Genomic DNA, 25,245 nt, shown 5'->3' with positions numbered 1-25,245 from the left:
GCAACTATTGAAAATAAAGATCAAATATTAGAGTAACCATCTAAATTTTATTTCTTGGAAAGTGAGGAATTTTGACTCAGTTAAGGAGCTCAGCGGATGTTGTGTGAAAGGAGGAAAGATCAGATTCAAGATGAAACAGGCATCTTTTAAGAAAAGTACACTGACTTGGATGAAGAGGTTTCAGTGTGGAAAATGGGTAGTTCTCCCCATGGAAAAGAACTATGTAGACTCACTGCTTGGTACCCATTGGCTTATGAATTACGACTCAGCTGATATTGGATTGTTTTCCCCATAGGGATCCTGGTGAAATTAAATGAAACACCGATGAACTCAAAGGCAAACATTCCTAAACATTTGGTCGCGTTAGTCTGGAACATGGTAGCCCTAGTAGGGCATTTGGCCACCCCAGAATGAGCTGCTCTTTTTTGAAAAATAAAAACTGCATTCATCTGTTCACATGCTTATTGCTCACTTTACCTGCATGTGAAAAGCAGCATGCAATGAAAGCAGACACCCTCCTTCTGCCCTCACCCAAAGGACAGGGATTTTTTTCTGCATGGAGCAGTAGCTGCATTCAACCCCCTGAGAGGAACATTCTATGAAACCATGTTACTGAAACTTTTTCCTAGTGTGAGACTCCGAGGGTTACACGAGAGAGAGAGAGAGAGAGAGAGAGAGGGAGGGAGGGGGAAAGAGGGGTTAGATAACTTCTGCAAGGTTATTGGCTGAGTTGCCTTGATCGTTGTTACAGTAGAAGTTGGAGCATGCCCATTGGATGGTGTATAAAAGAAGGGGCAGTGAGTGCTCTCAGCCTGTCTCCTCAGTTGTGGAGCAGCTAATTGAGACTATAGCTGCAGCTGGGAGAACCAAGCCCCACCAGCTCAGACTCTTGGAAAAGCAAGAACAAGCCAAGAGACAGCAAAGCAAAACCAGCAACATCCTCGTAAAACAGGGACTTGACACACCAAAAACCTCCCCCCCCCAAAATTAAACTAAACAACAAACCAAGCAGGACAGAAGCATGTCAGGAGCAGAGAGATACATGGATGAATGCTCCAGCCACCCAGCCTTACTCCAGGTCTGCACACAAGAAGTTGAAAGTAGCAGTGGAAGTTTAAAGGTAAGGGCAACATTAAACAACCCATGCTGGACTTGTCTCTAGTGCCGCAGCAGGCAGAGGGGGCAGCCAGGGGGCTCGCTGAGCTAAGATCAGCCCCATCAGGCTTTTTGATGGTCAGCCCAGCAGATCCAGAGCCTCCTCTCTGACTCTTCCTTCTGCTCAGCGCGCGTGTCCCCAGTTCACAGAAGGACGCGGGGTTGGAAATGAGCTGAAAAAGCTGCCCAGCTCGCTGCGAGAGATCTCTCGCCTGCAGGAGCTGGGGGCCGGGCTTGGCGCTTTCTTTTTTTTAAGCAAGGCAGGAGGGTTTGGGTTGTGTCGCTTTGGACTCATGCAAACAACGTGATTACAACCAGGAGCCGCGTTTGGCTGGCAATTTGTATTTCTTGTTGCTGCATCCCGGCATTTCCTGTGTAAGTGAGTGATGGTGAAGTCCTTGCAAGAGGGTGCAATGGGATATTTGCAAAAGTGACCGGTGTAGGAGGGCGAGAGTATTTATGAGCTGCTTCCCCCTCACCCCCCCCCCCCCCCTTTCTCCCTTGGTTGCGTGTGGAGCTTGGGCTTTGGAAACAGAAAAGCAAGAGTTCCCGCCTGGCTGCAGTTCCCCTTTAGGGTCGCTAGAGGGACCTCAAATGACGGCTGAGCCGCTTCACTTTAAATTAGAGGACTTCTCCCAGTGGGAGCCTAACAGGTTAAAAAAGGGAAGGGTGACACAAGTTGCTGGCTAGGCTGTAACAGCATTGCGCTGTAGGGACTCCTCTGGGGGCTGGGTGTATATGCACAGCTACAGAGGACTGAGAGGAGAGCTGTGCCCCTGCAAGGGGGTGGCTCACCCTTAGAAAACTGGTGTATGTCTGCACACTGCACCTGGTGGGACACTGCTCTTGACTAAGGGGAGGGGAGTTGAGATCTGTCACTGGGGGACTGCAGGGAACTCGTATGCTCGCTCTGGACTCCTGAGTCCTTGTATGAATGGAGATACTGGCATCATGCCGGGATTCCCAGACTGGAGTTGGAGTGGAGCAGTTTTTTTTTTTTAATGGATTTTCTGCTCCTTGTGCATGTGTGCATACGTTCATTTAAAGCTCAAAAGTAAATTAGAAGCATTGCCCTTGTATACCAGCACCACAGCCAGTATCGGAAACTGAATAGCAGGTGATCATGGGAGAATGATATATGGAACTCACTAGGAATGTTTATTTCATAGGCAAATACTAAGATCACCTTAAGTGTGTGTGTGTGTGTGTGTGTGTTTATATTAGAGGGCTCAAGTCACAACATTCTGATCTGCACTCAAATTATGGTGTTTAGATCTCATTTCTAGTATACGAGGTCATGCAAGGTCACCTATGGGCTATTGGACAGAACTTGAAATAGACCTCTTCTAACAAAATATTGCATGCTTTTCTTAAGTCGTTTGGCAGGGGGGAATATTAAGATTGTGCATTGTGTGGAAGGGACAGACAGTTCTTTAGCTTCAGAGCCTTAAGAGAGTATTAAACGCTATTCTGAGAAACACTGCAGCATGTTCGGTCTCAGAGGAATGAAAATTCGGAGAGGAAAAACAAGAAAATGAAGCCAAAATGGAGTGAGAGTTAATGGTTGGCATGGAGCCTTCTACTTTGTGTGGAGTCTTTTTTTTTTTTTTCCCTTCCTTCCTTCCCAATTGCTTTTCCCTACAGTAATTGTTTTAAGAGAGCAACTTGGAAAGGTTTTAGCACTCTGTTCAGCGGTAGGGAATTGGGGCACATGAGGAAACTTTGATTTAACATAACTGTACCAGCAGATGTGGCTGCCTTGCTTTCAACCAGTGGTACGTTAACAGGGTTTCTGATACACTAGGTCTTGCTCAGGCAACACTGAGCAATCAAGTGTAAAAATAAGACTTGTGTGGGTGGTTTTAAATAGACACTTTGGGAGAGCCTCTGTTTTAAACCCTTAGATTGGAACTTCCCTATACAGAGTATATAGTTTTCTTCCTAACACCAGGACAGGCTGTAGAGCCCAAGGTTTGCAGAAGTAGGTTTTGTTTTTTTGACATAACAGGTTGTTAGGCTTTTATTTTTTCCCCTGGGTTTGTTTGACTCTGGTTGCATATTAAGGAAACAATGAAACCCCATAATCTGGGGCAGTAAAACCAGATGACATTTCTGGTTTGGGCTTCTCTGGACCAAAACTGACAAGTTTGGTGGTGGGGAGAATGGGTCACAGATGCAAAACCCGCTCTGATTTGTTGACAGGCACATGTTCACTTAACCTGTCAAAGGGGCTTTCTGTGAAAATTCATAAAGGGATAAACAAATCCACTTTTCCTGCCCCCCCCCCCCCAAAAAAAACAACTTGTTGGGCTTTTTCCCCTTCCCAGCAAAATTTCAAAGCCAAAATCTGTGTGTGTGTGTGTGCGCTTTCTACTGACTATCCTTTACTATAACCTGTGTGGGAGGATCACTGGCTGGACCAAATTACTACACAGAGTCTTCCTCCAAAGCCCAGTGAAGTCACTGCGAGTCTTTCCATCAATGACCATGGGTTTTGGATCAGGCCCCAGCTGCATAACAGAGCATTGTAAGAAGGAATTGCTCTAGTTTCTAAAATAAAGCAAACACAGGTCTTCTTTTTAGAGAGACAGAGAATCTGGTGCTTTTCCAGGATATCACATAGGTGCCATGCAGGTGGTGCACCCTCTCCTGTCCACTCCCAGTCCATATCCTGGGACTGAGCTCGCAAATCCTACTTTGGTTTGTCTTTGCTTTAAAAGCTTCTATATCTAGAGACAGGCTGGGGCGGGGTGGGTGTGGGTGTGGTTTACTAGCTTCAGTGGGAGTGGGATAAAATACACACATTGATCACTTGTATGAGATAGAACGGAAAGGGTTAACCGTGCTCTGCCAAGACCTAAAGCCAGTTCAATGTGTTGTGGGAATATCACTTGCCAGAAAACTCCAACCACCACAATTTCTGATTAAACGGCTTAACTCTTCTCTCTTTATCGTTCCACTTGCTTTGCTGTATTTGCTTCCAAAACCTGGAGTAAATCAGAAAAAAGTTAAATGAGGCTACTAACACTGACTTTGAAATCCCTTCTCCAGATTCTGCCAGCTGTCTTTAGAAGAGTTAAGCAAGATTGCATTTCCCTTTTTAATGCAATAAATCAAATATTTCTGGGCTGCATACCAAAGTTTGTGCAATACACTCCCGAGTAAATAATACTGAGTACCCGTTTCACCTTTTTCTAGTTTGATTCCCCCCCGGCCCCCCACATAGTTTCCCCAGCAAAGACTATTGTAGCTAACACCTACTGTACAGAGAGAGATCCCCTCAATCTCCCAGTGTGGGACAGAGGGAGCTGAGGGTATGGAGGGAACCCCCCTCCCAGAGTGGGGCACGGAGGGAGCACATTTCCCATTTAAGACACAAGAAAGTAAGAGCTAACATAGTGTTGCCAGCCTCAGGCATATAACAATCAAGAGTCAGGTGCCAACAAATCATGAGATTTGCTTAAATCATGTGATTTTTAAAACTAGCAAACTTGGGGTTCATGTTATCTGCCTTCCAGTGTTTGAGAGCTGACCTTTCATCTCAACCATGAGGGCTAGAAACTTCATTTTTTTTACAATAAAAGCTAAGAGTTTCATACAATCAGATGATTCCAGTACCTAGAGCTTTAAGGAAACACCGAATATCATGAGAACTGGCAGCTCTGGGGCTCACTAAGCATGTTCCTAGGAGACACACTGGCACGTTGTACAAAGATTAGTCCTCAGAAAACTACTGATGTTACCCTGAAGCCACTCCCTAGCAACTCACTTCCAGAGTAATGCATAGCATAGGCCTCCTTCATAATACCACTGTGCCATCCGACATGGCACTGGGCTCTGAGTTCCTCCCCCTTCCTATACAGGGAAGGCTTTTTGTGTGTTAGAATGGCAAAGAAGTCACAGTAACATCGGATGCAGGTCTTGCGCAACAGACCCACACTTGTGACATTCTAAATATTAAGATGAAACACCTTCCCCTGCACTCTTATAACTTCCAGACACTCCCAGGTCTCTGGAGTGGTAACAGCACCTCTGTCCTGGGTGTGCATTAAGTCAAGGCCTGACTTTCAACGGTGCTGAGTGTCTGCATTCTCCCATTGACTTCAGCTGGAGTTCTGGATACTCAGCATTTCTGAAAATCAGGGTCCACATTCTTGTTTATGCTGCCAGAGTGGTATCAAGGGGCCCTTAGAGAGGACGCGTTTCCCAATGGTTTGGGCATCAGCCTGGGATCTGGGAGACTGGCTTTGCCACAGACATCCGGTGCGACTTTGGGCAGATCACTCACTCTCACTGAGCTTTGGTTCCCCATGTTTAACTGCCCTATCTCTGAGGGGTGCATTGGGGATAAAGTAATTAAAGACTGTGAGGCACCCCAGCAGGATGGTAATAGGGAAGGCACATAAGTACCTGAGATAGTGTAATTGAGATTCAGGAAGTCCCTGTGTAACTGCCAGGCAATCTCCTGCCTAATATCGTTGAATACATCACTCATTATGTCTGTTAACTTAGGCTTAATTCTCCCTTGCCCTGTTACATGCGTAATTACTTACACCAGTGCAAAGTGGGTGTGAAATGCTATCAAATGGGAATTGCAGCTTTACAAACCCATTCTGTAGTGTAAGCGACTTCCTCAGGGGAAGAATTGGACCCACTATCTCTGACTCCAATCTTGTAGATCGGGCCATCTCTCTAATTTGATCCTTCTGGTAGAATGAAACTCTAAAGTGGGCCAAACCAAAGGAGGAACTGGATCAGTCAGGAAGTTTGGTGATTTGCCTGGCCGGGAGCTCACACAGGAGAGAGGCATCACAGGGGTCTAGTAGCCTAAGCACCGACCCGCACACAAGGCACTTCTGCATTCTCAGCTCAGCTCTGGTACAGCGCCTTCGGTTGGCCTCTTATTCTCCAGCACTTGAGTGGAGCTGACGTACCCAGCTGACTGTGCTGTACGTAGCTAAAAAAAAATCTATAACAGCAATAAGGGAGGCTCTTCCACAAGCTTCAGCTCACGACACAGCAGAGTGCAGGTATTCTGCATAACCTCCCGTGGACACTCACCTATTGCTGGCATACCACAGCACAGGTGTGACTGCTATTTCAGCATATCGGAGTACAGCTCAGGGCTTGTCTAATTATTATTAGGGTTGTCAAATGATTAAAACAATTGCAATTAGTCATAGGTTTAATTGCACTGTTAAACAATAATAGAATGCCATTTATTTAAATAGTTTTGGATGTTTTCTATATTTTCAAATACATTGGTTTCAATTACTACACAACACAAAGGACACAGTGCTTACTTTGTTATTATTTCTGATTACAGATATTTGCACTGTAAAAAAGATAAACCAAAGAAATAGTATTTTTCAGTTCGCCTCATGCAAGTACTGTAGTGCGATCTCTTTATCATGAAAGTGCATTACAGGGTGGGGAATTACAGGTAGGACCCTGTAGATATAAACAAACTTGTCTTAGCAATTGACTGAACAAGAAGTAGGACTGAGTGGACTTGTAGGCGCTAAAGTTTTACCTTGTTTTATTTTTGAATGCAGTTATGTAACAAATATACATTTGTTTATTGCACTTTCACGATAAGGAGATCGCACTACAGTACTTGTACGAGGTGAATTGAAAAATACTATTTCTTTATCTTTATTACAGTGAAAATATTCGCAATCAAAATAATAACAGTAAGCACTATGCACTTCACATTGTGTAGTAATTGAAATCAATATATTTAAAAATGTAGAAAAACATTCAAAAATATTTATAATAAATTGAAATTGTTTAACAGTGAAATTAAAACTGTGATTAATCACAAATAACTTTTTTAATCAAGGTAATTTGTTTTGAGTTAATCACTTGAGTTAACTGCGATTAATTGACAGCCCTAATTATTATTATTTTTTGTACTGGTATAGCTGTACCAATGTAGCTATAATTAGAGATGAAAACCCTGTATGGACAAGCTTCACCGGGACAACTTTAGTGGCACTTAGAGGCCCCAAATTAGGGATCAGGGCCCCACTGTGCAAGCCATTGTGAAAACAGCCTCTTTCTCTGAAGAGATTACTATATAAACTTGCCCCAGTTTCAGCCCCACTTTGCCCCAGTGCAAATGCATCTGTGCTGGGGCTTTGCATGAGTGTAGCTTATATCAGTGCAAAAATCCCTGAAACAGACAAGCCTTTTTAGATAGCCACTCTGAAATGTGGTGGAGGGTAAATAGACACACCTGAGTAGGGTAACCAGATGTCCTGATTTTATAGGGACAGTCCCTATATTTGGGGCTTTTTCTTACATAGGTGTCTGTTACCCCCCACCACTGTGCTGATTTTTCACACTTGCTATTTGGTCACCCTGTACCTGAGTCAGTGTGGGGCAGATGGTATGCTGCAGGTGAATAGGATTCATGCTCTTGTCTTGTTTCAGCTCCTCACTTGTTCACTAGCAGTGCTGGGGAAGCAGATGGTAGAAGCCTTTTATCATCTAAGGGAATCCTAAGTTTGATTTACTTGACCGGTGAGGGACCAATCAGCCTGGGTAACTGAGAGAAATAACTTGCATCCTCCCACTTGCAGTGGGCCTGGAAGAGGCAGCTTTTGTGTTGTTTTTTTTTTTTTTTCAGTACAGGGGCTTCTCCCCACTCTGCTTCTCCGGTAGACCCTGACTTAGAGGGACGACTTTCTCTGGAGGGGAGAGGGATATTCAGTCTCTCTCTCTCTCTCTCTCTCTCTCTCTCTCTCTCCCCCTCACCGGCAATTTCATTTGGGGCACTGATTCACACTAGAGGAACAGCTCCTCTGCTGAACAGTGTGGAAACATTGTGCAGGAGCCGGTGTCGCTGAATGAGCAGAGAAATTACAATGAGCTGAGGAGAGAACGAGGAGCCAAAGACAAATGTTACAGTAAAACTAGCCACTCTAGGGACACTACGCTACAAAAAAATAACCATATTTAAACTCATATAAAACATGCTTGTGGCCCAACAAGCTTTCTAAACCTGGTGGAGTTTTACTTGTCTGTGTGTCGAGAAAATCATATTATAATGACGTTATTGGATAATTTAACCCTGCTAAGGACTGTTTGACTTCATGTCCGTGCAGGCAAGAAGAAACAGCATTATACACACAGCTGAGCCAACCTGATTTCACAAGAGTGCAACGGGTTGATTTTTTTTTTCATAGTGAAGACCCCCCCCACCCGCCATGGTGCTGTGTACCTCACATCTTAGCCAGAAAAACTTCCTGAGTAAGTTGAATATTGCCAGCCATTTTCAGCCCTAATCTATTTGTATTATATTAGTGCCTAAGACCTCATTGTGCTAGATCCTATACACACAGTAAGAGACTGTCCCAGCCCTGAAAAGCGTACTGTCAAAATAGATAAGATAGCCAAAGGGTGGAAGAAAGGCAGTATCATCCCTATTTCCCCAGTGGGGAACTAAGGCAAGGGCAGATTAAGAGACTCGCCCAAGGTCATGCAGCAAGGTTGTGGCAGAGCTAGGAACTGAACCTAGATCTCTCTGACAACAACAGGCAGCGTATCCCAACTGGAATTTAGGAGGCTTCCTCCTGCAAAGTGATTTTGTAACCAGAAAAAAATAGGCTTTGTACACTTGTGGAAGTGACCTCGAAACACCTCTCCCCTTCCAGATTGGGGTGAGATGTAACTGGAGAGGAAAGAGAGCAGATTGAATGTCCTCCAGGCACTCTCTGCAAGTGACAATGTCACAGAGGTCAGAAGGCCCATACAGAACTTGTCATGCAGTCAAGCCTGCTGGGTATTCCAGAGAATAAACATGGCAAATGGATAAATAAAGGTCTATGGGACTGTGTGGGATTGCAGCTACTTTAACCAGGAGAAAGTGCAGCACTAGGTAGTAAATATGCTTTTTGCTTGCTTGCTTGCCTGTCTGGTTTCTCATTACATTGTTCTGTGGAAGGGAGGGGAAAAAAATACACGCAAGGTAAAAATCACCCTGAGACCTGTCTGTCTGGAAAGAACCAGCATTCAGAGTAAGAGGAGGGGTTATAGACTAGGCAGTTCATTGGATCACACATGACCATATCGGTATTGGGTTAGATTACAGCATCAGTACCATCTCTGTCCTCAGAGCCTTTAATACAGGGCATTTAAAAGGGGCTCTGTACCTAAGTCAGTGGGTCATTTTTGGGGTGGAGAGTAAACTGATGGCACGCGTTTACTCTGTATGGGGAGAAGGGCTGGGGGCCCAGCTTAAATGGTAATTTAAGCCTGGAGGTGCTGGCATTTTCCAAAGGAACTGAAGTTTTTTCCACAGAACTGGAGTGTATCAGGTTACACTGCTGACAAAAACTCTCCCTCCCGGTATGTGTTTATTCTCTCCTGGTACATGGTAGGGATGGGGAGACTAAGGGAAAAACCATTTGTGGGTAGCTCTGCTTGGGACTAGGCCACAGCTGCTTCTTTGGTTAAGGTGAAGGCTCTGGGAAGGAGGGGAAGAGCCGAATACAGGTCACTTGGGGCCTAATGCATCACTGGCGTAACTCCATGGAAGCATTTGGCCTAAGGTGTTTAGTCCACTGGGGTCTGTGGCTACTTGCTGCTCTATTTTCTCTGCTAGTGCACACAGGTGGGTAGAAAAGGAGCTGTCTTCCCTGTTCTCTGTCAAGACACCTGTCTGGGGTGGAGGGTGTCACTGCCAGGGCAGGGGACTTCTAATGAGTTTAGACTAGAGGTACCAGAGAGGAACCGATGGGTCTAGCACTACTCCCTTCAGAATATCCCATCAGTTCCCTTGTGTGGTTAGGATGGGGATGGAAATATATAGCTGGATACTAGCTTGCTTGGAGAGGGATGGATCAGAGGAAGTGACCTTTGTTCCAGAGCAGCTACCCCTTGTGTTTTGGACATGACTTATTTCTGGGTTGTGAAACAGGCAGCTCTCTGTGCATGGCAGCTTTCAGAGCAGACCCACAGTGCTGACTCGCAGCAGGGGGGTCACTTGCTTGCCTGATAGATGTTCTTAAAGTGTGACCCTAGCTAATGTTGCAGATAAAAGTATACAGGCTTGTGGTCTGGGAGAGGATTTTATCAGGGTTCTTTCAAGATTCAGAGACAGACAAAGCCCGATATCTTAGTCCTTCTGCAGAGGGTTGTTTTTTTGCCCAGATTGGTCAAACATAAAATTAAGCAATCCCCTTCTGAGGAACTGACTGTGGTGGGATAGGGATGGGGGTGGGAAGGGGGAACTGATGACAAGTTTCTTGGTTAACCATGGTGCTCATGTGAGCAGGAGGTTAATTGGAAGTGGGGGACGATTTGGTTGTCCTTAAGCCCTATATCAGCTGCTTGTGCAATGACACTGCCTATATACCACCTGCTACCCTAGTGATGAGCTGCAAGCTTAGCTTAAGCCCCAGGGGACATTAAGCAATCAGAAGCCTCATAAAAATGGGATAATTGTGCTAATTAGAGATCACAACCATGAAGTTGCTACATCTGGAATATGACTGAAGTGCACAGGAAGTACCGAGGTAATGCCAGGGAGCATTGGTCACGACTCCCAGCCCAGGCCATTAAATCAGGTTAAAGCCTTTTCATAGGAAACACTCTAGCTTGGAAGGGTGTATGAAAATGAAATCATGGCTCAGTGATATTCCTCGTGTTTCTCAATGGAGGTGCAGTGCAAGCCAAAACCTCAGTAAGTGACTAAGAGCTTGATCCCATTGAAGTCCCCACTGAGCTCAGTAGTGCAGGGTCAGACTCTAAATGTCATCAGAACATAAGAACAGCCATACTAGATTAGACCAATGGTCCATCTAGCTCAGTATCCTGTCTCTGACAATGACCAGCCCCAGATGCTTCAGAGGAAATGAACAGAACAGGGCAATTATTGAGTGATCTATCCTTTGATGTCCAATCCTAGCTTCTGGCAGGCAGAGGTTTAGGGACACCCAGAGCAGGGGGTTGCATCCCTGACCCTCACTATTAGCCATTGATGGACCTATCCTCTCTGAACTTATCTAATTCTTTACTGAACCCAGTCATACTTTTGGCTTTCACAAAACCCCCTGGCAAGGAGTTCCACAGGTTGACTGTGTGTTGTATGAAGAAGGACTTCCTTATATTTGTTTTAAACCTGCTGCCTATTAATTACATTGGGTGGCCCCTGGTACTTGTGTTATGTGAAGACTTGCTAGAGCTTATGCACTTTTCTGTTTTTCTCAGTAAAAAATTTGACTTCTAATTTTTAAAAGCCTCTTTTACTCTGTTTAGCCATGGTGGAAATTTTTTGGTCCGCTTACTTTTTAAAATATATTTGTGGCATACATATAGTTGGAGCCTCTATTATGGAGGTGTGGGTGGGTGGGGGTTTAAATCCATGCAGCTTGCAACTATTTCATTCTTGTGATTGTTCCTTTTAATTTCTGTTTAACTGGCCTTCTCATTTCTGTGTAGTTCCCCTATTTTGAAGTTAAATGCTACTGTGGCGGGTTTCTTTGGTATTTCCCCTTTACAAGGAAGTTAACTTTAATTAAATTATGTGCTATTACCAAGCAATTCAATTGTATTCACCTCTTAGACCAGATCCTATGTACTATTTAGGATTAAACCAAGAATTGCCTTGCCTTGTAAGGTCCAGGACTAGCTGCTCCAAGAAGCAGTCATTAATAGTGTCTAGAAATTTTATCTCTGGATCGCGCCTGAGGTGACATGTTCCCAGTCAATATGGGGATAGTAGAAATCCCCCCGTTATTATTGGGTTTTCTGTTTTTGTAGCCTCTCTAATCTCCCTGACCATTCACAATTACTGTCACCATCATGGTCAGGTGGTTGGCAGTATATTCTTATTGCTATACACTTATTACTCAAGCATGGAATTTCTATCCAGAGAGATTCTGTGGTACAGTTTGATTCATTTAAGATTTTTACTATATTCAACTCCATGCTTACTTACATATAGTGCCACTCCCCCAACAGTGCAATGTACTGGGTCAGTCCTATATATTTTGTACCCTGGTATTACTCTGTTGTATTGATTATTGTTGTTCCACCACGTTTCTGTGATGCCTGTTATCAATATCCTCATTTAATACCAGGCACTCAAGCTCACCCTGTCTTAGTATTTAGACTTCTTGCATTTGTATACAAGTACTTATAAAATTTGTCAATATTTAGTTGTCTGCCTTCCTATGATTGACTGTTTCTCTTCAGTTCCTACCTGTACTTTATCAACTTCTATCCTCTCCTCCTTACTAGGATATAGAGTATCCCCTTTAATAAATCCTCCCTTAAGAGATGTCTGTCTGAATGTTGTGCTGCTCCGCACCTGTCAGTTGTCCCCCAGCCCTTAGTTTAAAAACTCCTCTACAACCTTTTTAATTTTACATGCCAGCCTGTATATCTGGCCTGAACTGCAGCATCTTCCAATAGGAGGATTTTAGGAGTGTTGCCAGGTTAGGAAGACTAACAAGTACCCAGTGTACTGGCTTGTGGGAACACAAACCAGGACTACAAGGGACAGTGGCAGATCGTGTCAGTTTATGCCCTGTTTGGACCTGCAAGTGAGGATATGATGTGCATCTTTCTCTTTGCTACTTCTTCATAACATGTCTTCATACAAGCTAGTGAAATCATGTGTTGGGCATGGATATGAGGCCTGAATTACAGAACTAGGTCAGGGGTGTTCTGAGCGGAGGCTCTGGTTCAGGTCCATCTCTAAAAAGAAATCAAACATTAAAATTGTAACAGAAAAAAGATGACACTTACTGGAGGAGTCCTTGGCTCCCCTTCATATTTCCCCGCCATGCTAGGCCCATGTGGCCTTTTATTTTTCATGATCTAAAGGGACTAGTAACCATGGTAAAGTCAGATTATTTCTATCACTGGTGGGTTGAGCTGTACTCTACTATGAAAGTTGGTAGGAAGGATGGCTTTGTGGATAGGCTATTGGGTTGGAAAGGAGACTTGAATTCAATTCTTGGCTCAGTCACAGACTTCCTCTGTGACCCTGGGCAAGTCTCCTCCTTTATCTACCCTATGCCTCTCTTCCCCATCTGTAAAACAGGGATCAAACCATGAAGTTGGATAAAATCCATTAATAATTAAGAGTTGTTCAGATGCTGTGGTGATGAGAGCCACATAAGTACATAGATAATACAGCATTTTTTCTCTCACTAACTGTGGACCTCAAAATTGCCTTATTCTACTTGCCATCTTGCCATTCTCTCCCCCTGCAGTTCTGACTGGATTTCAGCAGCCACATTCACTATGCTGCTTTATTTCAGGGTTTTCTCTGGAGGGGCTCATCACTGAGGTATCCCTGTCTCCAGTCATGCATGATTTTAGCCTCTTCGCTCCTGAGAGGTGGTATTAGCTCCATTTTAAAGAGGCTGAAAGTGGGACACTGAGGTAAAGGGGCTCGCCTGAGGCCATCCAAGGGTGTGTGATAACACTTCACGGAGTTACATACACACCCAAGAGGAATCAAAATCAGGCCCTAGCATGCTAGGGAGGGGAATCGGAGGTACAGATTTTGTGATGGAGGGCATTAGGCATTGGCCTTTAAACCTTCTGGAGATCTGGGTTCAAATCTTGATAAGTTGGTGGTTTAATCCTAGACTATTGGCCTGCATGACCACCACCACCACAACCAACTTCCCCACTCCCTCTTCCCAGACACACATTTGGCAGTCAGTGCTCAGAGGCCTGGGACTGGAATAGAAGGGGATGAAGCACGTCAGTACTGAGGTTCATGGCTGGAGTTGAATAGAGAAATGATAGTACATAACAGTCCCACAGAATCACAGTTTAAATTATTGCTATAGAAAACAGCCCTACCTATGATGCCTTAGCCCTAACTTTTGGTGTCTGAAAGAATAATGTTGTGTTTCCATAAGGAAGAGATTGACAGTTCTAAGGGATCTCTTTGTAACCCCACCTTTAGTCTCCCAAAGATTGTATTCAAAGCTTGGCCCCTGAGATTGACTGAGCAAAAAGGAGAAGATACATCTGATGGCAGCAACTAAGGCAACCGTGCGTCCTTGGCCGTGACAAAACTGGGAACTTCTCTCAGAGGCAGAATCTTCTCTGGGTGACTGAGAGGAGGTGTTACTTTGTGGGAGCCAGCTGTATGCAAGTGGCAAGATGAATGTTGTCTGGCAATTGCATGTTTTTAACCACTGTCAGAAGAGTCCGAATGCTTCACAAATAAGCTAAAGAGCACGTGCTTCTCCTTACACAAACAGTCACAAGCCCTCCTATGCATACACACATGCATGTTGTGCTTGGTGCCTAGAGAACACTCAAGTGGGGTTCAGCACCATAGTTAACATTTTGAATTTGTGTCTCTCAGGTGCAGAGGATGTGTGCTTCTAGGCGGATACTGCTGCTTGCGCTCACCTTCCTGGCATACACGGTGGACTCCACGTCGGCATATGGCACTGCTGAAACGCTCTGTGGTGGGGAACTAGTAGACACACTGCAGTTTGTCTGTGGGGACAGGGGCTTCTACTTCAGTAAGTAGCTCTGGCATTTTTTTTTGTGTTGAATTGACTGGCTACTTGGGCATCAGGGAAGCCGGAGGGGCATGGAGCAGGAAATGTTCTCCTCCAAAGACACATTAGCGCAGACGCAATCACACATGCTTCTTCATCCCTATGGATGAACAGGTGACTTCTAAGAGCACTGGTCCCACGTCCCTGATGGGCAGCTCACACTACTAGGATTCAGTTCATTTCCAGGGAGACAGAGCTCGTTCTAAAGATCTCTCTGACCGAAGGTGCCATAGTCTGGTATCAACACCCCCATGTGCCCAGCATTAGATCTAACATAACTTACCCTGGCTCAATGCACTACCCACAAAGTGAAGGCTATCGGAAATACACTAGCAGTTGTGATAAGACACGTGCAAGAGAGTAGAGAATCTATGCCCTCTTTTATGTCACCTTACTCCCATTTTGCACTGATATAAGCGACTACCCAAGGAGCGAGACAGGGGAATCGGGCCCCAAGTGTGATGAAGATTCTACCATACCGGCGGAAGCCCTTATTTTTCATGCATGTGGCTGTGCCAGAAGTGTCAAAAGGAAGCTGCCCATTATGCTAGGAGTATTCGCTGGGCGGAAAACTCCCATATCTGAGGTGGAGCAGGGAGATTGCTGGGAAGTTGATCACACCAGTGCAAGAATGCAATTGCCATAACGATTTTCCCAAGCCATTTTCTTATTACTGCATGCTCAGTCTGTGCCCTGCACGTGTGAAAGCTTGTACATACACCCAGACACACACATCCAATTAGGCATTCTGCTTACAGTTTTACCTGCGGCTTACGGACAAAAGCTGCCAATAATAACATAAATTGATTTCAGAGGAAATGCTCATTTTTCCTTTTTTATCTGTGCAGCTCTGGTTGTCTGCATTTGTCTGTTTCAAGCCACTCCCAGTGAATTTCAAAGGCCCCAAGCATGGATAATGACCCACTGCTGAAAATAGTAGTTAACAGTCCTTTCCCAACCTGTTGCTCTATCACTGGTGTCAAAAAAAAATTGGTTAGCTGCCGGCATACAGGGCAAAAATGTCTTCGGCGGCGTTCCTGGAAATATGGTAGAGACCCAATCACATCACGCTTTCCGTCACAATATCACATTGTTTTGTCCCGTTTATACTAGCAGCTAAAAGATTCAACAATTGTGAGGTATAGGAGGGAAAGGAGAGGAAGGATGAACATACTGTGGTTAGCACCAGGCCATTTTCCTCATGTAGACAGGGTCACACTTCATCCCTTACGTTGGGCAAATTCATTTCTGCAGTGAGGATGCAGCTCCACTGGTTTCAGTAGAGCTGCACCCTGAATTTGTCGCAAGAGTCTTGTTGAGGCATTTCAATCCAAGGACACTATTTCTCCCTCCCCCAGTTAAAGAATAATTCCATCTTGCTATTCGCTTGCTGACTGAACTGCTTTAATCTAATTACAGGAGTAACACTGAAAGACAAGTATAATTTGTAGGAAGATGGCCAGGAGAGGTAAAGGTAGATAGCAAATGCAGTCCCTGTTATAAATTCTCCCCTCCCTTACCACCCATCTGACTTAGGCTAATTAGTGGCAATTCTCAATCTCAATTGGTAACCAACTGTATAGGATTTATTGATATCTAGATCTCAGTTTTCAGGGGGAAGGGGAATGGCTACATTTAGAAAAGAACCCAAATCTCAGCTTTGAATTTCCACCCCCAAAGTGTTTTGGTCTGAACTTTGAGGTTTGATTCAGCACAACTGATGTCGCATCAGTTCTGTTGTTTTGCCTCATCTCACAGGAGCAGAAGGAGGTTCCAAAACTTGCATAGTGCAAACCACATTGAGATTGTCTCCTGGACCCATCACCTACAATTCATGGTGGTATAGAATCATAGTGTCATAGAACTGGAAGGGACCTCGAGAGGTCGTCTACTCCAGTCCCCTGCACTCAAGGCAGGGCTAAGTATTCTCTAGAGACCATCCCTGAAAGGTGTTTGTTCTAACCTGCTCTTAAAAATCTCCACTGATTGAGATTCCACAACCTCCCTAGGCAATTTATTCCAGTGTTTAACCACCCTGACAGGTAGTTTTTCCTAATGTCCAACCTAAACCTCTCTTTTTGCAATTTAAGCCCATTGCTTCTTGTCCTATCCTCAAGACGTTAAGAAGAACAATTCTTCTCCCTCCTCCTTGTAACCACCTTTTATGTACTTGAAAATTATCATGTCCCCTCTTAGTCTTTTCTTTTCCAGACTAAACAAACCCAATTTTTTCAATCTTCCCTCATAGGTCATGTTTTCTAGACCTTTAATCATTTTTTGTTGCTGTTCTCTGGACTTTCTCCAATTTGTCCACATCTTTCCTGAAATGTGGTGCCCAGAACTGGACACAATACCCAGAACTGGACACAGTGTGGTGCACTGTCCCTCGATTGGCCATCCCAGTGGCACAGCAGTGTAATATTAAGAATGCTACTAAGAATTTTTAGCTGTACTGGTGTGATTGAGCAGCTGATCATAAACTGTCACCAGCTACTTTTCTGCTGACCACTAGCAAGTGCTCCAGGGGCTACAGTTCTGGAAGCTGGTTTGGAGCACTTCCTTTCTGTTGGTTAGCTTAGCTGCAAGAGTTTGCAGTTCTAGCTACTCTTTCTGTTCTCATCTTCTGCCTTCCACGTTTCCTTCTGTCAACAGACCACATGCCAAAATTCTGCTGAGACTATAGGACCAGAGACTTGCTGTACTAGCCAATTGTGAAGAGGATAGCTCTGTCTGGGTCTAACACCTCTTCCTCTCTGTCTATATATAGTTGAGTGTCTGTCTCTCTCCTTTTGGGCGTCTTTCTCCCCTCCCCCTCTCTGGGGAGGAAAGGGAATGGGGCTTTTGTTTTGCTGACATACGGATCTCCTTTCACCTCAAGTAACCCTTTCTTCCAGTCCAAAATAAAAACACTTTTGAAGGCAGATAAGCAGCTTCATGCCAAGTGGCAAATACTCTTTTCTTCTCTCGATTTTTCTGAAGGGTCCCTGTGCCCAGGGAGAGGAAATAAAACCAGCCCAAGCCCATGTTAATCCTTTACCACCTAACAAGGGGTGCTTCATAGGACCTGCAATGTAAATCAAATTACACCTTGCAAGTCATGGGAACATGTCACTATACTGAGACACTGGGCACAGAGGAGCATAGCATAGAAACATGCTTATTAGCTCTGAAAAAGCCCTCCGTGGTATCTGAATTAGAATGTACCCTAATGATCTAAGGAACTTTCTCTTTAGTTTATCTCCTGCTCATTGTGCTGAACTGAGTATTCGGAAAATTCTGGCTTTACTTTTCAAAACTGGGGCCAGATTTTTCATAACTGCTTAGCACCGGGCAGCTCTCATTGAGAACGCTGGCTGCTCAGCATGCCATTTAAACAGTGCTTAATTTGTAGTGAAAGAGGTGCCGGGGCTCAAGCAATTAGGTGCCGGGGTTCAAGCAATTTTTTTTTTTTTACTTCCATAACTGATGCGGCAAGCCCAGTAGCGCCGGGGCTACAAACTGCCAAGCCTAGAGGTGCTGGGGCTGAGCTCTGGCAAGCCCTGGCACAAATTAAGCACAGCATTTGCATGCATACAGGGGAGCTGAACCTGTTGGATAATCTGGCCCCACACACATTGCTGAACTCCTCCTGCATCCATCAGAGAAAGGTCTAAACATTAAAATGTTTTGACTTATTTCATGCATCGCTTCTCTTCCAGCACTGGGATTTTCATAGGAACCCACTGCTATACATCAGTATGAAAGGAAATAATTTAAAAAAGTCAATTAAAATTAAAGCACTAGGCAGGCATCGCTGGGAGGCATAACACTGTTGCATTTAGGTGCCTCCATTAGCCCTGGTTGCTGTAGTGTCTGAGCACCTCTCGAACATCCTGGGCTTGATTCTCCATTGCTCTGCACTGTGGTGTTGCCATTTGCACCAGTGCCTGGTGGATGCAAGATCCCATCAGATCAGAATGGCAACACTTTATACCCACTTTAGACCGGTGTCATTGACAATACAAGGTGCAAAGCAATGGAGAGCTGGGCCAATGTATTTATCTGGTGAAGCAGGGAAGTACACCGGAAGTACACAGTGTAGGGGACTAAAAATTAAATTCACTTGGGAGAATCACAATTGCCAGCCTCAGGTGTTCATAAATAATGAGATTATCTTAAAAATATGCATTGGGTTCTTTTTTATATGCCCTCTGGATTCGGAGTCTTTAGGACTCACATTTTCAAGCTCTTCTGCACAAGATCAAGAAATATATGAATGACATGAAAGGGGAGATTACTTAGATTGCAAGGTCTTTGCGGCAGGGTCCATCTCTTTGTTGTGTATTTGCACAGCGCCTAGCAAAATGGGTCTTGGTCCATGCCTGGGGGCTCCTAGCTACCATCGCATTACAAATAATAAATATTAATCATGACTCCCAAGAACCGCAGCTCTAAAAGAAATACAAACGATCATGGAGATTGTCGGTGTTGAAACTAACTTTAATGGCGGTGCCTAGTTAATTACCAGAGGACCATTTCTGCTGGGTTGTTAGTACACAAGGATGACACTCTGAGTCAGTGCTGGTACTGGCAACTGAGGGGACGGGATAGATGAGAGAAATCATCTCTTTTTATAGAAACCATAAAAAAGTTTTGAACTTTTGAAAATACTTTTTTGCTTTGTCTGGTATGGTTTCTCTTGTAAGCTCTGTGGGACAGGGATTGGCATTGTCTGTGTAGCAACCCAGTACAACAGGGCCCAGATGCTACCGTCGCCCAACAGCGATAAACGGAAATGGAGAGTATGTACTTGCTGCTCCCCAGGGTCCCAATCCTGTAGCCCTTACTCCTGAAGAAAACTCTGTGAGAAAGCCCACTGATGTTTAAATGGAATTCACACATGAATGAGACCTGCAGGAATAGTCCAAAGGCAACAGTTCTTCTGGGCGCACGCCTAATTCCAGGCCTTATATCTAAAGGGTGTGGGGGTTTTTCTTTGGTTTAAGCCAGTGGTTTTCAACCTGTGGTCTGAGGACTCTGCCAACTATGTCTAAAATTTCCAAGGGGCCTGCACCTCCATTTAAAATTTTCTAGGGGTCCGCAAATGAAAAAAGGTTGAAAACCACTGGTTTAAGGGGGTGGGCCAGTGGAGATGTTGTTTCTTTCTATTCTGCATGGAAATGAGCTAAAACCGTAATATTTAAATCTAGATCTTGTGCACCCCCCAGGCGATAAGGGTTGAAGGAATATTTTGATCTGGGATTCTGCTTCAGCTCCTCTCCATTTCTGTATTTAGTGAAAGAGGATGCAAAGGTGTTTTGCAGTAGCGGAGAAAAGTGGGGAAACAACAGTTCTGAGACATGCGAAGAATGCACATCCTCCTTCAGCTGGTACCAAATATGTGATTTTTTTTCCCTCCATCAAATCATTTCAGGAGGAAATTTGGGGAGAGACACGCTGAAAACATTTTGCAATGAAAACTCCTATGACCCTCTCACAACGTAGTATAAACCTCTCCCTTTGTAGCCAGGTCCTCCGCTGGTGTAGATCAGTGGAACTTTTGCCAATTTATACCAGCTGAGGATCTGGTCCTAGAGGTTAAGTGATCTTGCAGGACTTTTGGACTGTTTGTATTTGAGCAAGGCACTTGTGAAGATTTTCCTCTGAGGCTGATGAGAGGAGAGAGTGGCAGAAAACCAGCTCTCTAAAATGAGTTGGATGTCAAAACACCAAACTCTGTGTGAATGTTTCTGAGAAAGGCTCCGACTTGCTGCTACCCAGACCCTTCTACAGTCCAACGCAGTGATGCAAAGGCAGCATTGAAGGCTATCGTTCTGACCAGGAAGCTTTTTGCACCAGTGTGAGTGACTGCACTATGAGCAGGATGATGGTGATTTAGGCTCAGAGGCATTAGAATGAGGGGTGCAGGGCCAAGAGTCTGACACCAGGGTTAGGGCCTCAGCATGAGCAAGGGACTCCTGCTATGAGCAAAAAAATAAAACAGAACCAGGGAGAGGGGTGGATAGAAAGGAAGACCTGGATCTGGAGTTGTTGGAATAGGGGCAGTGGAGGAGGGGGGAAAGGGGGGGGTGTCTGACTTCTCTGTAAACAACAGCTCCTGTTTCCTCCTTTCCAACAGCTGATAAGAATTTAGCTCTTTCCAACAGCCACTTATGCTGACAGGGCACATTCTTTCTCTCTGCCATTCCTCACAATAACACTCGGAAAAAGAAGGGGCGGGGGGAGGGAGTTGCTGCTGGGTGGGGGGGAGGGGCGGGGGGGAGGGGCAGGCGGGGGGGAGAGGGGGCGGACTGAGACAATGGCTGTGGCTGCCCAGCCATCTGACAAAGGCTTTCTTGTTAGTCTCTACATTCCTCTGACAGGGGAGAGGGGATTGTTTACACCCAAAGCCTCATTCCATTTGGCTTGGTGCTTGACTGATTGGAGAAACCGGGGAGACCGGAGAATCCTAAAATTTCTCCTGTGTGTGGCACACAAACACGCAGCGCGTACACGCTGCTTCCTCCCTACGCAGCCATGAACAAGTACATGCGTTTCCCCCACCCCGTTCACAGACATGCATGTGGTGCGTCCCACCCCACCCCACACACATACCGCTATGCACATAGAATCGTAGAACTGGAAGGGACCTCGAGAGTCATCTGGTCCAGTCCCCTGCACTCACGGCAGGACTAAGTATTCTCTAGAGCATCCCTGACAGGTGTCTGTCTCCCACGCAGTCTCCCTCATGCATACATCCCCGTACGTGCGCTCAAATGTCACTGCTAGTAGCAGTTTAGATTGAGAAGCTGATGGCCGGGGGAGCCAGAGAAATTCAGGGATGACCAGTCTAGCAAACCTGTCCACACTTTGTGGCTGGCGTCCTGGGGCTGTTTGAATTAAAGGAACAGATCAGCCAGCACCTCTCCTCCTCTGTGAGCTCTAAAAACAAGCTCCGAACATTAGGTAATATTCTGGTCAGTCTGCTTTCTCCAGATACCGGCTCTCCAGCAATGGGCTCCCAGACCGGCAGCATGACCCAGTGTCACTTGTTGCTATGTGGCACTCCTATGAAAAGCAGAAAGGTGGCCACCTGACGTCTGCCCAGCCACGCCTGCCACACTCACTTTGATTTGGAAGATCTGAATGTAGGTGACGTGAGCAGGACTGGATCTTCTTCCTCCAGCTCCTTGCTAGGTCACCTAGGATATGCATGTGCATACACCCATGGGCCTCCCGCAGTAGCACTTGTTTCACATCATACTAAGGGAGAGGGAAGAAGTGCTATCAAAAATCCTGTTTGCTACTTACATGCATGACAAAGCTGAGGCCTGCAGTTACGCTGCAGATATTTGCTCTGCGGTGTAAGTATTAAAGTGATAGTAGAACCTACATAACTATAATAATATTACCTAGCTCGCTTTTCATCAGTAGCTCTCAAGGTGGTTTACAAAGGAGGGCAATTTTAGCTTCATTTTACAGGTGGGGAAACTGAGGCACGGCAAGGGGACGTGATTTGCCTGCGGTCACCCGGAAGCCCAGTCGCTAGGTGACTGAGCGCAATCGCTTCTTCTTGCTGCAGTCACAAGGGCCAAAAGTATTCAAAAACATGGGTGCAGAAAATTAGGTATCTAAGTAGCACTGGCCTGATTTTCCCACAGATGCTCCATAGCCCACACTGAAGTCACAGGGAGATGCAGGTGCTCATCACCTCTGAAAACACTGGCCAGAGACGATGCATAATACTTTGCTATGAAATGCACTTGCACTGCCCCAGCAGCGTTCACGTGCGCTAATGTTACTGCTAACTCTGCTCTTTCTGTATCCTACTTCAAACCAACCCCCTTCCCCGAGGGGCTTCCCAACTCGGGTGTGGGCTGATCGAGGAAGGGTCCTGTTTTTAAGTGATAATAAAAGTGCTAGGGATTCTGGGTAACCTGGTACATATCAGCAGTACGGGGGGTTGATTTCAGAGGAGCATGCTCAGTAAGCATAGGGCTTTAACGGAATGATTGATTTATGGAGCAGGAAAGGAAGCAGGTCTCCTTGTGAAAATACAGTCATTAGTTAAATAGAGAACACAAGGGGAAAGGTAAACATTTAACTCTTGCACTAATCTGGGAGTGAATGGCTGCTGATCCCTCTTCCATCACCTCTGCCAAAGAATAGATTCCCTATAGTAGTGCGGTAATACAGCAACCTAACCTCCTTCCATGTTTCAGTGACATTAAGGCAAGAGGCCACAAATGGGCCAAAAGCCAGGAAATTCACCCTTCAGTCCATGAATAAATCACATTAGGGAACTAACACTCACCCCAACCTAGTCCAGCAGTGTTATCACCCTTTACTAGACATTTCCTGGCTTCTGTTGCCTTTGGGTCATTATCTAGAAGTAGTTTCTGGTACTGAATATCCTTGTTTGTTTGTTTTTAAAAGCACTAAATCTTTCATGAAAGGTTGTATTGGCTTCTGGTGAGATTCAAATCCCCGGCCATCATACAATTATGTAATTGGAAATGTGTCCTATCATAGGAAAATAGTTGGCAGCAAAGTGAGCAAGGAAAACAGCAGGCAGACGGTTACACAGCAACTTCTCAGGGTTTTCAAGTGTTTTTGTTTGTTTCCTTTTTGGTGGGAAAGGAATGTTGAGTTTGGGGAAAAGGATTGAAGAATGGAAGGTGGAACTAGCAAAAGCAAAAACACAAGGCCATATTGGACTACTCACCTGCCAAACTAAAGGTGGGAATTTCAAGAGTGTTTGGTACTGCATTGACTTCAATGGGAGCAGAGTTAGGCCAATGAGGTGTATTTCTGAGAATCCCACACATAACTGTGTGCAGTAGATATTGGTTAAAATTGTCAAAAGTGCCTAAGTCCCATTTTCAAAAGTGACTTAGGCTGGAATCTGCCAAGAGATTTAGGTACCAAGTCCTCATTGAAATCAGTAGGAGTTAGGTGCCCAAATACCTTTTTGAATCCCACCCTTAGGCTTCTAAGTTACAGTGAAAGTTAATGGAATTTAGGCTCCTAGTCACTTAGGTAAAGCACCTAACTGATAGCTAACTTCTCTCTTTGAAAGAAATGTTAAGTCTTTAAAACATAATCCCTTCCCCAGACCTATGCACTTCAGCACCTTAGGACAGAAATGCTGACACAACCTTCCACTAGTGTGAATGTGAATGGAGTACTATCAAAAAGGGTCACTGCTTTTTCTTGATTTTCACTTTACACTCCCTCTCCTTTTCCTGGAATCATAAATATGCTAAATATTCGAGCTGTTACTAGTTTTTCAGACAGCAGGGACAGTGCAATACTTAGATTCTACTAGATTTCAGTTGCTTATAGGAACAGGTCCCGTGTCTGTAATAGAAAAGGGGACATTTGTCTTGTTAGCTCTCCTGCATCTGAGTATGATCAGTGTCAAGGTTCCTTCCCCACTCTGAACTCTAGGGACCTGTATGAAAACCCCCTAAGCTTATTTTTACCAGCTTAGGTTAAAACTTCCCCAAGGTACAAACTATTTTACCTTTTGCCCTTGGACTTTATTGCTGCCACCACCAAGCGTCTAACAAATATATAACCGGGAAAGAGACTGCTTGGAAACGTCTTTCCCCCCCAAAATCCTCCCCAACCCTACACCCCCTTTCCTGGGGAAGGCTTGATAAAAATCCTCACCAATTTGCGTAGGTGAACACAGACCCAAACCCTTGGATATTAAGAACAATGAAAAAGCAATCAGGTTCTTAAAAGAAGATTTTTAATTGAAGAAAAAAAGTAAAAGAATCACCTCTGTAAAATCAGGATGGTAAATGCCTTACAGGGTAATCAGATTCAAAACATAGAGAATCCCTCTAGGCAAAACCTTAAGTTACAAAAAGACACAAAACCAGGAATATACATTCCATTTAGCACAGCTTATTTTATCAGCCATTTAAACAAAACAGAATCTAACGCATATCTAGCTAGATTACTTACTAAGTTCTAAGACTCCATTCCTTTTGTGTTCCCGGCAAAAGCATCACACAGACAGAGAGAACCCTTTGTTTCTCTCCCCAGCCCCGCTCCAACTTTCAAAGTACCTTATCTCCTCATTGGTCATTTTGGTCAGGTGCCAGCGAGGTTATCCTAGCTTCTTAACCCTTTAAGGTGAAAGGGTTTTTCCTCTGGCCAGGAGGGATCTTAAAGATGTTTACCCTTCCCTTTATATTTATGACAATCAGTTATGCAGATAAATGATTGGACAGCTGTGGATCCCTTCTTAGTATGAACTCAGACAGGTATTCCCTCCCTCTCTGCATAGGCCTGCATTTCCCATCGACCAGGGGTGGCCAAACTTACTGATCTTCTGAGCCACATACGATAATCGAGGGCCGGGCGTGCTTGCTGGGGCTTTGGGGCTTCAGCCCTGCGATGGGGTGGTGGGGCTAGGGTCTTCTGTGCTGTGGGGAAGGGGGTCTCAGCAATGGCGTAGCCAGGTGGGGAAAACAGGGGGAGCGGAGATAAAAAAGGCGCCACCCGGCTGACCTGCTGCTGAAGACCCAGAGCACCACTGGGCGAGTAAAACTTA

General features: G+C 44.9%; 1 protein-coding gene across 1 annotated transcript in view; it reads left to right on the top strand.

Moving 5' to 3' along the window:
- Positions 1-798: 798 nt before the first annotated feature.
- The window catches only part of IGF2 (insulin like growth factor 2), a 34,099-nt gene continuing 9,652 nt past the window's right edge, over positions 799-25,245 (top strand). The window contains exons 1-2 of the mRNA XM_073347250.2: positions 799-1,120; positions 14,498-14,660. Of these exons, the coding sequence (XP_073203351.1) occupies positions 1,022-1,120; positions 14,498-14,660 (262 nt within the window). The 5' untranslated portion in view covers positions 799-1,021. The remainder of the gene's footprint in view (positions 1,121-14,497; positions 14,661-25,245) is intronic.

Source organism: Lepidochelys kempii, chromosome 6, assembly GCF_965140285.1.
Source record: "Lepidochelys kempii isolate rLepKem1 chromosome 6, rLepKem1.hap1, whole genome shotgun sequence".
NCBI classification, from domain to species: domain Eukaryota; kingdom Metazoa; phylum Chordata; order Testudines; family Cheloniidae; genus Lepidochelys; species Lepidochelys kempii.
This window is presented reverse-complemented; position numbering and strand designations above follow the sequence as displayed.